General features: G+C 32.3%; 1 protein-coding gene across 6 annotated transcripts in view; it reads right to left on the reverse strand.

Moving 5' to 3' along the window:
• Nucleotides 1-574: 574 nt before the first annotated feature.
• Nucleotides 575-16,476, reverse strand: part of LOC126738409 (optomotor-blind protein) — a 164,525-nt gene continuing 148,623 nt past the window's right edge. For 4 of the 6 annotated variants that reach the window (XM_050443735.1, XM_050443732.1, XM_050443734.1 and 1 more), the window contains 3 exons: nucleotides 14,509-14,585; nucleotides 11,201-11,394; nucleotides 575-7,640 (listed from right to left, as the gene is read on the reverse strand). In XM_050443735.1, coding sequence (XP_050299692.1) covers nucleotides 6,895-7,640; nucleotides 11,201-11,394; nucleotides 14,509-14,585 — 1,017 coding nt within the window. In that variant the 3' untranslated portion in view covers nucleotides 575-6,894. The remainder of the gene's footprint in view (nucleotides 7,641-11,200; nucleotides 11,395-14,508; nucleotides 14,586-16,476) is intronic. The other 2 variants (XM_050443736.1, XM_050443733.1) reach the window with 1 other exon arrangement.

Genomic DNA, 16,476 nt, shown 5'->3' on the forward strand with positions numbered 1-16,476 from the left:
TTATTAAGGAATAAAACTGACTAAATAAAAACACATCATTTTTTTATTAATAGTTGTATTTATTTCGTAAAGTAAATGACATATACACAGCGACAATTCACATTTTTTTTTACTCCTCGCTTCTACTTAAATACATTTTTATAAATTACAAATTATCAGCACACTTATTTTTAAATAAGTTTTACATTAACAAAGTCACAGGGACATTAACTTTCAGATAAAGATAAATGTCGTTAAAAAGTGTGTAAGTTCTTATATTGCAACAAATATCGAACCCTTATTAGGGAGGAAAAAATATGTTTTGTTAACCAATTACTGATATCCATGTGTTGTTTTTAACAAATATTGTGAAAAATATATACAAATAATAATAAAATGTTTCCGATTTCTATTTTCCAAATTTTCGCGTTTAACACGAAGCATATTCTCATACAGAATCCTTGAAATTTCCCAAAACAGATGATCCTCGGAAAATGTCAAAAATTTCTCTTTGGTAAAACAGAAATAATTTAGTTTTGTACACATTTAGTCTGTAGTTACTGTACAATAATTACATCAGCTCTTTTAATAAAAAAAAAACATAAAATAAAAAATATATACATTAGGTGTTCACAGTTACAAGTATTAAATTAAATAAATATACAAGTTGTTTAAATAAAAGGAACATTCACTAAATTCAAATTCCACATACATTAGATTAAAACGTATTAGTAACTTTATACATATGGTTCTGGCCAATGATACGCTTGCAGGTCTACATTGTGATGTAGAGCCTAATATATGCTTATACAGGCCGTTGTACAAGTAGTAAAAGCACCAAAAAAATTAATTACATATTGTATCATTACTAATAATAAATGATTTTACGGTTATCCTTAAATATATTTTTATTTTATAAAGGTTTGTACTCTTGCAATAAGCTTAACTTCCATAATTATGAAAAGCACTTAGAGGTTATAGACAAGTTTCACTGAAGGATAATTTTTTTAAAGAACTAAAATTTTATTTATAATAATAAACTATTGCACTAAAAATGTTCTATTAAAGCTTTGAAACAATTAGATTTATGTAATTTCCTCAGTGAAACCGATCGATCAATTTTTTATGTTCAAATAAACGAATTAATGGCGGCAAAGTTACATAGAATTTTACATCCTTAAGGTAGCAACATGTTCACTGGTAAATAAATCCCTTACTTTTATGGTTTGATTGTTACCGCTTAACATGCGGATCATGCAAACAAAAACTCTCAGTTAGTGAGCCATATTAGTACTAATATTGCATACAATTCCCGGAATCTGTAGTTTAAAGAAAATAGTTGAAATTTTTAAGAGAAACTTTGAAAGCTTTGCCTCGAGAATTGTTATGGACAAATTGTTGGGGGTTTTTGCGGGGTATCTTCGTGGTTTTTAACGCTTAAGGGATGCGGGTTTTGTGACAGTGTGCTGCTTTTTCGAATTCTAAACATGCCGTGAACAAAACTTTTATAGTCCTTTTAGTTCTTAAGATGCAGTGCATTTTTGAAAATGTTGCACTGTTTGGGACTTTTCTCATATATCTGTTTCTCTTCAACTTATCGAAAAGTTAAAATAGTATTTTTATAATTTTTTTCGTAGAATATAGAGGTGTAGATAATATTTATTAATTATTTACTATTTTTGAGTTATGGCAGCATATGAAAATTACGAAAAATATGATAGAGTGGTATATTTTAAATAGAGTAATGAAAATTTTGAGAAAATTACTATTACCATTATAGCTTTGTGCTTGTTAAATATCTCGAAAAAAGGCAGCCGTTTTTAGAAATATTTGCTCGTTTAAAAGCATATTTAGTTGAGCACCTATCCTCTCTTCACTTGTGTTCTAAAACAGACAATAAGAAGAAGAGGGAAATAAAAGAGGCTCTGGGATGTATAGAAGCAATACCTTCGTCTTTATGTAAAAAAATTGAAGAGTGAAAATTAGAAAGGGCCTTTTTTCCGAAATTCATTTTTTTTACATAGAAACGTTCTATGTGCCATGCTTTATGTCCTATGAGAGGTTCTAAGTGTCAAAATTACATTTTTACCTTTATAAGAGTCCCTCGTAAATGTCGATAGTTTTATGTGCGCAAGCATTTTCCTTAGAAAGGTCCTAAGTCCCATATATTTATTACCTTAGTTATGTCTAGACATTTGCACGTGTACGTTGTGTGTGATAATTTCTTGATTTGAAATACATTATAATAAAAAAAACCCAAAGAAAAAGGAGAAGTAAAGGCAGTGGTTCATTTAGAAGTGAACAGAGTCGTTTAAAAACAAGTAGAAAGTCATACAAAACTTATAAAAAGAAGATAGTAAACTGAAAAAACTATCCAGAACAGCAGGTATGGAATACAAACTTATTATCTATTTTCGCGGAGCTTATTCCGAACCGGTTCTCAACGCTAAGGCAGGAATTACACTTTGAAAATGGTATGTGTGTTGACGTTGGTTTGTGAATGTATGTGTAGGGTAGGCCTTAGTGTTCAGCACCGGTTCGGGATGATCTCCGCGAAAATAGCTACTGTTTTCTTTTCAGGTTATAACTTTGTTTATTTTTTTGTAGATTACATGCAAATGTAAGTTCAGCTGCAAAGGTGTTACCCACGAAAGAAGACGTTCTCTTTTTGAAAAGTACCATGCACAAAATATGAAAACACAAAGCACTTTTCTAATGGGGCTTATGTGCTTAAGTGTTTGTGATGTTCAAAGAAGGTAACATGGTTCGTATGAGGATGAGCCAAATAGCAGACGTCAAGCAACAATATATTACTCCCTTCCTAATGGCCAAGGAAAAATTGAACGGGTATGTAAGAAAACATTTCAGAATACATTCGGTGTCAACGATAAAAAAGTACGGGTCCTCATTGAAAAGAAGAAAATGGGTGTATATATAAACGTACCAGACATGCTGCTCCAAAATTTTCTGAAGCTGATCGTCATCTGAATACAAATTTTATAGATCTGTTTTCATCAAGGATTTTCCCAACCTAAGTTTCCACAGACCACGAGTTGATACGTGTAGCACATGTGACAAACTAGAGTGTCAAATTAAAGCCAACATTAAGTCAAGTCAATCTGCAAAAGATCAGCTGGAAATCCATCATCGAAAGGGCAAGAGAGATATTAAAGCAAGATACGATTGAGTCTCAAGATCCCGAAAGCACAAAGTGTTGTTTATCCATGGATCTCCAGCAGGTCATGTTTGTTCCATCATTGACACACAGCGACATGTTTTACCTTTCGCAGATGTCCTGCTACAACTTAGAAGTTCATATTGGGGATACAAATGAGGCCTACATGTGTATGTGGCACGAGGAAGTAGCTTCTCGTGGAGCCAACGAAATTGCATCATGACTTTTATACATTGTTAATCGTGGATTGACCCTTAAGGATCATTTGGTAATATGGTGTGATAATTGCGAGGGCCAAAATAAGAATAGAATTTTATTGTTTACATTGATCTTTTTGGTGGCCAATGGTGTTTTCCACACTATTGAACAGAAATTTCTTGTAAGTGGCCATAGTTTCAGGCCCTGCGATAGAGATTTTGCTTCAGTAGAAAAACGGAAGAAAGTATCTAAAGCATTTGTACCCTCAGACCTCCAAGCAATAGTAAAATCAGCAAGGTACGCTTCACCTTTTAATGTTGTTGACATGACTCCACGCGGCTTTTGGGACCTAAAACAAGCGGCCGATGAGTATATTAATACTATTAAGTTAAATATCAGTAAAGCTACAGTAATAGCGATCGAAGCTACGAATCCTACACTTATTAAGATAAAAACTTCATTTTCTGATTTTGAAGAAGGGATGCAAGTTAAAGTTTTGAAGAAAGGGAAAACTTTAGCTGGACTCAGACAGGCTAATATAATGAAGCTGCCATCAGAAAGCAAGGCGTCGGAAAATAAAAAGGTATCTCTTCGAAGCATGATTCCTTATCTTCAAAATCCAAAACACCAACGTTTTTATAAACAGCTACTTCAGATTGAAGACAATGGTTTAGAACAAAAACAGAAGTAAAATGTATTTTATGAATATTTCTATACTCAAAATCAGTTATGGCACTTAGGCCTTTTCCTAATTTTACTTGTTTAAACATTTTTATTTTGTAGTAAGAAGTTTAGTTTGCAAATTTTTGTTAGGAAATAGGTCCGTTTCAGTTTAAATGCATAATACTTAATAAAGCTTTACTTAAAAAAGTTCTCTGACTTTTATTTAGTTTTTTTCTATTATCTCAAAACCTTTTTTTTGACACTTACGCCCTTTATAATTTCCGCTCTTCAATTGAGAAACAAATTGGTCTGCCAAAAACTGACGCTCAGACGAAGAAGACATTTCTGACTTGCGAGCAGATTTTAAAATGGTCTGTAGTTCATTAAGGACATAGAACCTATACTTAGTCCTTCATAAAATAAATTGCAAGGCCCAGGGTGAACAGAGTTTCAAGGACAGGGGCTGATAATATAGAGCCTGTGATGTTTGCGAGACGTTAGACTCTATTAGTTTTCGATTGTAAGTCACTTTAACAAAGATTTCTTCATTTAACTTGATCTCCTGAGGAGTTCAGTTGACTAGAGAAAGAATTTTATTTTTTTCTAAAGATCTTTCGTCACCAAACTTCAGTAAGTCCCAGTAATCATATTAAAGAGATTTTGACACTTTCAACAAAAAAAAAACCCTATGTCCAAGAACTATACCAATCAAGTTCTCGCTTACTTACTCATAATAGCTTCGCCAATTTAAATGTGTGATTGAAACCATTATATTAGACAAACTACAACACGCATTACGCACTTGTTTCGAGTTGAGAAGATGGTGCCCTAAGTCATAACTTTAGGATCTTAAGGGCATTTCTTGATAATAACTTTCCTCAAAGATGGGTACTTACCAACGAACCTGTTAGATGGCCTCCACGATCTCCAGATAACGATTTTAACAAAGTTATTTTTTTGTGTTAGTTATATTGTTACTTTATGCTACCAAACTGTTTTTAGTAACTTGCTGTTAAAAAAAAGCAACACTTTAAGTATTTTGAAAATGTTATGCTTTTATAGAAAAAGGTATTATATTCTTCGTTAGTAATATGTAACTATAATCTTATTTATTGTCATTTACTATTAAATTATGCATTTAATTTTAGAAAATGATCAATTATTTGTGTGTTTATGAGAAAAAGTGCATATTATTGTATATTTTTGAAACGGTAAAAAAAGGCCAAATTTTATTATCTGTAAATATACAGGATATTTCATGTAAAAAAGCATTAGTTTGGTTTATAACTCAAAAATAGTAATTATGTAGCAAAAATTAACTACATCACTGCATTCTACAAAAAAAATCTATTTGACTGATAGTTTTTCGTTTTCTTAAGTTAAAAGATAATAGTGATACGAGGAGGGTTTCAAAATGCAACATTTTTCAAAATACCCTGTATTTTATAAACTCAAAAGGCTAAAAAAATTATGTATTAACGACATCTTTAGTTTTATGAAAAAGTAGCACACTGTCACGAAAAACGCATCCCGCTAACGTTGAAAATAGCGGAGATACCTCTCAAAACTACTAAAAATGGGACACCCTGTCTACTGTATCCCGTGTTTTGGTGTACGTGCGCGGATATCTTATTTAATAGGGTACTCATTGAAAAAAAAGGAAATTGTGTATTAAAACTTATCTCTAACTTTGCTTTTGTTTCTGTTATATAGAGTAAAAAAATCAGTATTAAAAGGGATATCATATTTTAGGTCCTGTATAAGTTCGAGTAAACAGTAAATTTACTAAAATTGCGTATTTTGACTTAATGGAAAGAAGAATGACATTTTCTTGGAGATATAACCCAAACTTAGTCTTGTAAGTTAGACAGTTAGTACAATTTCAATATAAAACTAAGTGATAGACTTCGTAGAAACACTCTAGACTCAGAAATAATAGAAATATTTATTCTTTTAAAAAATTTATACTAAATACCCCTTGGCATAGCCAGAGGCCTCAAACCACCAAGCAACTTCTTCAATTATCACATTTTTTACCCATTAAACTGAAGTACCAGGAGTTTATTAGTGATGCGAGGCCTCTGGCCATTTTTAGTACAATTTTAACATACTGGGTGACAAATAGTGCAAAAAACTAACAGAAAATTCAACTATTTAAAAATTTAAATTTAACCGTATTAGTTTGGATGGTAAACAACATTTATAGAGAGTATTCTCGGACATATCCTGCCTTTTGTTTCAGAACTAATCCTGTTATTTTTCGAACTTTCAGGTAAGAGGATACATAAAATTAAGATATTTTTCTTTAAAAGTCTTACACCAAAATGCCAATATTTCTGAAGATTTTTTTTACTGATTGAATCCAAAATAAGGTTTGTAAGAATAATTTACTTTTTTTTGTACTTCTATTGGAATAAGACATTTTGTGTTTTAAACCGAGTATATATTACATAAAAATGCCATTATATTCTCAAGATTCTAAATTTTTTGAACTTATTATCTTTTTTTATTTTCATAACCTACTAGGGTATTTTAAATTAATTATTGTTTTTTTTTCTAATAACTCATATTAAAAAATATAATATCACCTTTAAGTACTAATATAATTCTTTTCACCCTATATCTTAGAAACAAATGAAGGTACCTCGTTCTTATGTACTTAAGTACATTGGTCTTACTTTTATGAAATTTAACCAAAACAATTATAATGTGCAAGCAAAACTATTTTCAATAAAAAAAACCTTAACAAACGGGGAAAATTTCAACTTTTTTCTCGAAACTACTCACAAAAAAAGTACCGTAACAAATCTCTATTCGTACACTTCCTGCTCACAACTCACTAATACAGAAAAAAAAACCGTTTACATTTTCATCTACTATTATTTATCACTGGCATCTCCGATTAGTTCGCTAGTATGTTTCACATCTAAACCGTTCACCATTTTCTCGATATTTTTCAAGTCACTCGGCGAACTGGCCGTTTCCGGTTTCGGGGACACCGTGCTCGCCCTTATTGGAGGTGATAGTGAGGATCCACGTATCTTTGTGCTGTTTGGTGAGTTACTTAAACTGCGCGTGTGCGAACCGGGAGTAACCGTCTCAAAAGCGCTCCCGAGCGGCGAAGAACCGACTCCGCCACCTGAGGTACTCGTAGGAAGCGTGTAAGGAGTAAACCTATGACCTCCTTTCAAATGATTGTGAAGGGGTGAGGTAGGTGACAAATGGTGAGGGTTTGGGTGCGCCAAGTTCTGGTAGTGACTAAACAAGGCGGGGTGTTGGGCCGCGAGGGCTAGCTGAGCATTAAACAGAAGACCAGGGTTCATTCCTGGAGAGTGTCCTCCAGTAAAGAGGTTCAAGGATGGCGCGAAAGGATTTGGACCAGCCGCTCCAGGATAAAGACCGGGAGGGTAAAAGTAAGGGAGTAAATGGGGTGGGGGATGTATCGGTGGACCTACTGAGATGTTCGGTGATGGGTATTCACCACTTGAGCTTGAAGGACCAGCTGTTGAGTCTTTGGGGGAGGTGGGGCGTGGCCGGAAGGCTGTACTGCCAGGCGATTCGCTACAGGATGATTCTGAGCCGCTGTCGTCGTGGAGGCGTCTGCGAATGGAGTCATCATCGGTAACTGTAACAAAGGAAAAAGAATATTATCTTTACAAGTCTAAAAAAGAGGTTATTTTAACAAGCAATGCCATATTTTAAAATATTCCATAACTTGAAATTGTCAAAACAGTGGGCCGCCAAGGCAGTAGTGCATATAGGTCTGATGGAACCGTCATGCCCATTCCATGACTTAACGGAGGTCTTTGACGGTCTTATGGTTGGAGTGTATTAAAATTGGGAGTGACACTCAAATCACAAAACCGTTTTACCACTAACCAAAATACTTTATTTTATTCTCTCTACGTGTTTCACTACCAATATTACTTTGGGAGAAGATCAAGACTAAACTAAAACTACTTACAAGTGGCCTTGTATACTAAAGATGTAACTGATATAGCGAAAAATCTAATGAAGCATGGCTGAACAAAGTTTAACACTAAATAAAATATCCAATTGTCTATAAGGGATTTGAGCGCTTAAACAAACTGATTAAGAGTATCAAGCATGGAGTGATTTTCAAAGAAACATGTTTCAGGTTATTAACCACAAATATATTAGCAACTTTTCTTCACTAAATGAAAAACTAAAAAGGTTGGTGAATTCGAAGTTTACAAAAAGAAAAACCAATTAATATTATTGGAAATCAGTTTTCTTCTTAGAACATTGAATGCACAGAATAAGCCTCGCTGCAAACCATAGGCGAGGTTTTTGAGTTTACCATTTCTCAGACACAAATTTATTTTCCAATTTTTTATACATTATATGTATATTTTTCGTTATCCACTAAAATTTTTTTTTATTGTATTGTATATGGTAAGAGCAAAAAAGTTGCTCTTTAAAATTTTCTTTTAGTTGCTAATTAATAATATATTATTTGAGACTAGAGACTAATCAACATTTTTTTTCAGAATAAGAAAATATTTGTAACAAAAAAGTTAATATTTTTTTTAAATTTGCAAAATATAAATATTTTTTTGCATGTTTGTGAACCGAGCTTCCGATCTATATCCAGCAAGGGATTTAGAACGCAGCATACGTCGTTTGACAGGAACTTATTTATAGTCCGCGCCCGCTGTTATTTAATGTATATAATGGCCGTATCTCCTATAATTCTCAAGGATTTTTTTTTTGTCTAAATATTAACAATAAATAACTAAACCGATTTATGGTAGTTATAAACCTCTACAAACTAAGGTTTTTTTGTGAAAATTAATTAAGAAGTAAAATGTTAAAAAAACGAAAAAGTAATATATTGTTTGTTGTAATATGTTGTTTAAGTGATCCAGTTCCATTGTGTTTACTTTTAAAAGTTAAGTTAGATGTAAGGTGTTCAAATCTTTGTTTCTTTCATACCAACATACAAATTTAGAAAAACATAGTAAAACGAACAATATTAAACAAAGTTAAAGACATTCATGGTATAAAATAGTCAAAAACAATATTAAAATAAGGACTATAATATAAGGATTACATAGGTTGCTTGTAAACGACATATGCTGCATTCTCGATTTTGGTTGCTGGGCATCAACCGGACACTAGCCTCACACACATTACTCTTGCGGTTTTTACTGGTTTAAATAATCGAAAAAATACTTAATTACACATTTTTACTAATATTTTATTTTGGAAAAGATTAATTTTGGTATCCAGTACTTAGTAGATACTACACGAATATGTCGTCTTTTATAATATTATAACCTAAAAGGATGACACCTAACTCGCCTTTAAGGGTTCAAATTTAATTTTTGCCAATATATGTCACTTAAAATGCACTGAAATCACTTAAAATATCCGTTTAACACTAATACTATACAAAAGGTAACTCCATCAAAACATAAACAATGAGCGCAGTTGCCAAATATCTTTATCGAGACTCTCTCCGGGCGAAATTTACAGCGTTGCCGTTCTGTGTTGTGGAAATTTGGCGATTTAAAGAAGATAGAAAATAAATATCAATTAATATTAGTGATTTATATAAATATAGTACTTTTAAAGAATGCAATTCAGTTTCTGTTAATTACAATAATTTATTAGATCACTTTATTTACTTGTGTTGAAGGTAAGTAATCACTGACAATATGGAATACTAAGCATGTTTATCGACAAAATATCCCTTGTGTATATTTTACGCTAAATCCAAAACAGGCAATATTTATTCTAATGTATTCAATATCTGAGGTTTTCTTATTTTTTTCATGAGAATTTATTTGATGTTCCTAATAAGGGTCTTGATTTTGCACCAGCTTCACACTGCAAAAACAACCTGAAGGAGATTATAGTAGGTGTTGAATTGTTAATTCAACACTTGCCAGAGTCTTCAAAACAATTTGCTAGAGAAAAAATTCGCAAGCCAATCTCAAGAAAACTTACAAATCAAAAAACACGTCAAGTTCCAATATTATTAAACGACTGAGAAAAAAATATTCTTTCTATTTAAAAGCTGTTAAAAGAAACAAGGTTGCTATTTCAGACAAAGCAAAATATATTATAGTACAAATATTTAAGAATTGATCTTATTGAAAATTGCCCAAATAAAAATATTTCGAATGCTAATTTATCAAAAATGATGTCGCAGCTTAATACAGCATAAAGTCATTGCAAAAATATTGTTTGCTCTTCTGATAAAGTCTAGTTACAAAACTGTGGAACCCAATAATTGCAAAATTATATTGCTTAGCAAAAATCCATAAGCCTGGAATAAAATGAGACTAATAATATTCTCCCGTATAGTATCTCTAACTTTTCAAAAAACCTTTCAAAGTCACCATTAAAATTATCTTATTTTTTTTATCTTATTTAGTTTTCAGTCAAAAAAAATCAACAGTTTAATTCAAAAGTCAATAATTTAATTTTAAGTAGACATGAAATTCTTGTTTCCTTCGATATATTTTTTCTTTCCAAGCAAGAACTTTTGGAAAGTAATGGATTCGATTAAATCCGAGAAATAATTAAATTAATAAATATATATATATATATATATATAATAAATGCGTATTTTGAATGGCTTAAGGGTACTGCCATGGTAATTGCCTTTCTTCCATTTCTTCATAAACCGTTTGGAGTAAAATACAACACTTTCCACGAGTTTAGTTAGGATATGTTGATGACGTGTTTGCCATATTCCACAGAAGGACAGAACCAAGTACAATAACGCAAATTTGGTAGAACAACTCAATAACTGGTTTTCTTTTTATAATTAATTTTTAAAAACTTTAATTTTGAATTTAATATACCTTATTAGCGAAACAGTGTCGAAAATAAATTAGTGTTTTAATTAAAAAAGTAATAAAAGTAAATTAAAAAAGTGATTTGATTAGTGGTAAAACTGTTTTAGAATTTATTTTTACCGACTTTGTAGTATTTGCCATAAAACTGTCTCAATTATAGTGTTTAGAAGTCTGGCATTATCGTGGACTTGATATACATTAAAATATTAGGCAGTTCGACCTTATTTGCTGATTATTAACAATTCTATATCATGACCCAACTGGTTTCCTACGGGATTCCTAGAAGAGTATGACGATCTAGCTAATTAGCTCAAAATACTACCGAAAAGCGACCCATAAAAGAATAACTACTTACCACTATGATTGAGACTAGACGCTATGGGCGTACTAGGATTCAAACTCGGCCGCGGACTATCTGCTGTCCCCACCACGTCTAACTCGCCATCGTCTGTCTTTGAGACTGTGCTACTATCAGCAGACATGCGCGCAGGTAACGGATGGGAAATTTTATCGTCTGTATGCCGTTGCGCCAACATCGCTTGTCTGTAACAATTTTAGAAAACAACTATAAAATTTGGTGCCTACAAAAATATATTTAAAGAAAAAATAAAATAAATGGAACGGGGTGCATAATGTGCCTGGTAATAAATCCGCCGATCCCGTTTTCAATTGACCAACCACTGGGATAATTACGCCCTGTAACCTTTCTAATTCGCACAATGGGCCAACCAATCTTTTATCGCATCGTCTGAACTGGGAATCGGGGATAGGATAAAGGAGAACGTACACCGATGCAAGTTGAATAGTGGATTTTGCTGCAGTGCATTAAACGGGTAAATTTTATTTAAATCCTGGAGAGTGTGAGAAGTTACTACTTGTCACACGGTAGTAAAAAAATCTCTTTTTCAGTATAACCTGGAAAATACGGGTTTTTTTTTCTCCAAAAGAAGATATTCAGTGGAGTACTTCAGCGAAATACCCCGGAGTTACCCAATGAAGAGGACTAACCTGAAGGAAGCATATTTTCGAATTGCTAACAAAGCATAAGTGTGAAGAGCAACTTAAATCAAAGCATTACCCTCATAAACCTCATAACCTTTGCCCAAAGCTAGGGATCAAAGTTCTTAGCCAATTGCCGCCTATTTAGAATATAACAATATACTAGAACTACAAATGTACCATGGTATTTTCGTAATGTTTAAAAATTGAAAGTCCCCTAATGGACATCAGTTAGCGGTATTTCTAAAGCAAAATTAAAAGGGACTTCGTGAAGGCCGCTCGAAGCTCACTCCTAGGCTGTATAGTTAGATTATGATCTCAATCTAGAGTATAAAAGATTCTGAGATATTAAAACGTAATTTCTATTGTAGAATATGAAATCATTTATTAGTTTGAATACTACAAGTTTTTTGAAATTTGTGAGACTAACCGAACTATTCAGTACACAGCACCTTGTGGTTACGTAATTTCCATGATATCTGCAATATTTTAAGTGCTACAATAAAATTTTGTGGAATAAATTCTGTGGTGCATCAAATTATCTATCAGTTTGTACACTAAAATTTTTTTCTGAAAATTGGTAGGAAGTTTGAGATTTTTGCTAAAAACTGAACTATTCAGTACAAACCATCTTGTCCTTCAATGCAATTTCCTTAGTATGTGGAAAACTACAAGTGCTGCAATAAAAATGCCTGGCCTTAATCTTGTAGACCATTAAATTATCTATAAGTTTGCACATTTAATATGACTAGTTTGTCATTACATAATGTTCATTATATCTGGAATACTCCAAGTGCTATAATAAAAATGCCTTAAATAATCTTGTAGACCATGAAAATGTATACTAAATATTTTTTTTTTAAATTAGTAACAACTGAGATTTCTGGCAAAAACTGAGCCATCCGGAACGAACCAGTTTGTTATATTTTTGATCTTGTAGTTCTTATTTTTTTTGTACTCATCTGATTATTTTTTTTTATTTTTTTTTATTTACTTTCCTTATTATCGCAAAAGTACCCAGACAGCTCTATTAGTTTATACTCTCTGGAATGTTCTGGTGCTGGTGATATTAACTACGAGGTCTTGAACTTATGCTTTAGTTATTTTCTGTTAGTTGTATCTGTTAGGTGATCTGGATATTGTGCGTAATTATTTCTTGTTACTAATATGGCAATGTTCTAATTTTCTGTAATATTTTAGAATTTGTATAGTAATCATTGCAGATTATTTTCTAATATGCGAATCATACCTTCAACGTAGGAACATATTGTAATTTTATTATTTTTCATTCAGTATCCCCTTCCAATTTAAACTTGCTTGCATCACCAAATTGAATAGTTGAGCTTCAAGTAGCTAAGATAGTTATATTTTATTAAAAATTCTGTTATTGGTCTTCAGATCTTTAGTAATTGGGCTAATATACAATATATAATTAAATGCTTTTGTGAAGTCCACTATTCTCTTTCTGAAATTGCCTCTTCCACTATTTTATTTATTAACATTTTTCTTCTTGTATTCAGAAATAAATTTAAATCATAGGATCAGTTGTATTCTTTAATGGCTTCAAGTTGAGGTGTATGACTTGCTTTACTCTCATTAAATGCACCGGCTGAGTCACTACCGTTTTTTTAAACGAGGATGTCATCGATTTTGTCAGAACATCAGAGACATTCACGGGAAGCTCCGATGCACTGGTGCACAAAAAAATATAGCCGCCAAAAAAATCTTATTATACTACTACTTGACATTTCCCTTAAATAATTGTTTGTCCTCGTTTATAACAACTTCCGATTGAAAGAACTAAGTGCAGCAATCAATCCTCCCGGTTGGGGATGAACCTGTCGTTCGACATTTTGGTCCATATCCGACTAGAAACTACCCCATCGATTGATCACCTGATTAGGATGTCTTAAATTGAAAATAAAGGACGATAGGGGCTGGTTGGTTCGCCTTGATGGAAACAGGGTCAATGTACTTAATGGACTTTTATTTTGGTTTTTATTGATTATGTATTAGTCTCGGGCAAATATTTTTGCTATGTACTGGTTTAAGATGTCTTCGAGTCAGAAAATCAATTTTATAAAGGACCAGTAAAAATAATATAAACTATGGAACAAATTAAAGATTTCAACCCCACAAGGATCGTTTTAAATAAACCCCTCTCAGTCCGCTTAAGGTCTTGGGAAACCTTCACAGAAAAAAAGGGAAAGGCGCGAGGCAAATACAAAATGTTTCGCCAATAAAAAATATTAAATAAACGAAAACTCTGTTGACTGTTATTTCGTATCCATTTAAATTATGCACAAAATAAATTTATTTTGCCAAACAAGTCGAATTATGCAAAACGGATTGGGACCGAGCCACAAATTGGGCTATAAAATGCCCACCCTTTTGTTGTTAGATAAAATTATCCCTTGGTTTAGACAGAAGGGCACTAATACCGCTAAAAGCCTAACCTTAAAATTACAAGGCGCTTTTTTGACCCCCTAATGGAGACAATGAGACAGCTAATGCTGTTCAAATATATATTGTATCTTCCCTTAGGGGGATTAGGGTGATAACAGGATAAGGTTAATATTGGAAAAAAATGGGGGTGAACATGAAATGTTAATTGGCAAGAAAGGTTTTTTGTAAAGGTTATAAGAAAAGTACTTAGATACTTACTTCTTTTCTCGTTTTCCTGCGCCTGTATCCCTGAATCCTTTGGCAAATGGGTTATTGTCGATTTTAAGTTGAGTTATCTGCAAAAGGAAATCACGGTTAATGTCTAAGAATTATTATATTACTCGAGAGATATGGTATATAACCTTTAAAGAGTCCAAGATAATACTAAGACCTCCTTTTTTGATCTTGACCTCCGTCAGATCTGCTAAGCTACCTAATTAAACGTCCATCAAAAACCTTATGGGCTCAAAAACTAAACAATTACTGAAAACTGGCTTAATTCACGCAATTACCATGCCGACAACAACAGCCTAAACATCACCTTAGTGCGTTTTAATAGCTCTCTTTTAATAAAACGGTAGTGCTACCGTGTACGACTCTTCAAGTTCTAATTGGTTCCAGGAAAAACAAAAAGCGGCGGCGCGAGACACGGAAAGAAAAAAACCGAAACAGAAGAACCCGCGACATCGTTTTGTTGAGATTACAGCATCGTCAGTATCTATGTCGTGCGATAATTAGAAGATGTTGAAAACAGATACGGGGCAAAAAGGCGTTATGTTTCTTAGAAGTGGCGTCGTCCAGAGGCCAGTGGTCTAGTTTTGTTGTTTTTTCTTTCTGTTGCTGTTGAAACAAAGCGGCGCCACGGATATTTTGAGAAGGGTATTAAAATACAGTGAATTCGACCAGACTATTTAAGGAGATTTAGTGGTGAAATAGAGGGCACTGAAATCTTTCTTTTTTAGTAGTATTTCTTAAAACATGCCATCGCTATCGAGGGTTGCAGAGTGATTCGCAAATTTTACCACATTTCAATGAAGTCACTAAGATACGTTGAAGCATTTGTGAGTTAAAATTAAAAAAAAACACCTTCGAACATGTTTTGAGTATACAGTTTTGTCATCAGCAGGGGTTTAAAGTTCAAGAGTCCATAAAGAACTTAACTCAGAACTGAAATAAAGAGTGGTAACCTGTAGTACCTGCCGGATAATCTATTTTTATGAAATGCCTGTGTGCAGGGTGAGTCCAGGCAGAAGAAGCCAGATAAACATTTGAGATTTATGAGTACTCTGCAAGAAACAATGAACTTTTTTGAGAGAAAAATTAAATATTCCTCTAATAGAAAATCAACATGCCCCAATAAAGCTATAAAAGATAAAGCAGGCAAAATTTAATTGAAAAGTTTTCACAAGTTTTTAGATTATTTTACGGTTTTTGACAGCATTAAGATTTTTTCAGTTAATTAAAAAATTCCTGTTAACTCGACAAGGGTTTTATTATCAAGGAAAGTTGTAGTAACTATATTGGTTAAAAAACTCATCAGCTTTTAGGTAAAACTAAAATCATTTTTTACATATTTAAATTTTTCTAAGGCGTTTGACTGTATCAAGATTTTTTCAATCTATTGAGGAACTACTTAATAACTTAAGAAGGATTTAATATTTAGTTTTCACATAAAATCAAAAACAGTAAGATGTATAAATTTTTAAAATGTTTTGATTTCAATAAAGCCTTTGACTTTATCAATAATTTTTTTAATCCATTTCACAACTACTAAATAACTGAAAAACTGTTGCATTTATAAGGAAACCGTAAGGACTTTATTGGTCAAAAAACTCATCAGCTTTCATACATAATTAAAATTAATAAAATGTCAATTTTTTTTTAAATATTTGGATTTTTATGAGGTCTTTGACTAAGAATTTTTCAATCTATTAAAAGACTTTTTAATAACCCAAAAACTGTTGTATTTATTATAAAAGTTGTTAGGACTTTTTTGTTAAACAAACTAAGCAGCTTTCATATAAACTAAAATTAATAAAATTGTTATAAGCATTTTAAAAATATTTAAAATTTTGCAAGGTTTTTGACAGTATCAAAAATTTTTCAGGCCTCTGAAAGGTACTTAACACGTTAACCCCTATGTGTATCAAAAGTAATACGCAAAAAGATTTGTAAATTAGCCTGTGT

Source organism: Anthonomus grandis, chromosome 7 (genome assembly GCF_022605725.1).
Source record: "Anthonomus grandis grandis chromosome 7, icAntGran1.3, whole genome shotgun sequence".
Classification (NCBI taxonomy): domain Eukaryota; kingdom Metazoa; phylum Arthropoda; class Insecta; order Coleoptera; family Curculionidae; genus Anthonomus; species Anthonomus grandis.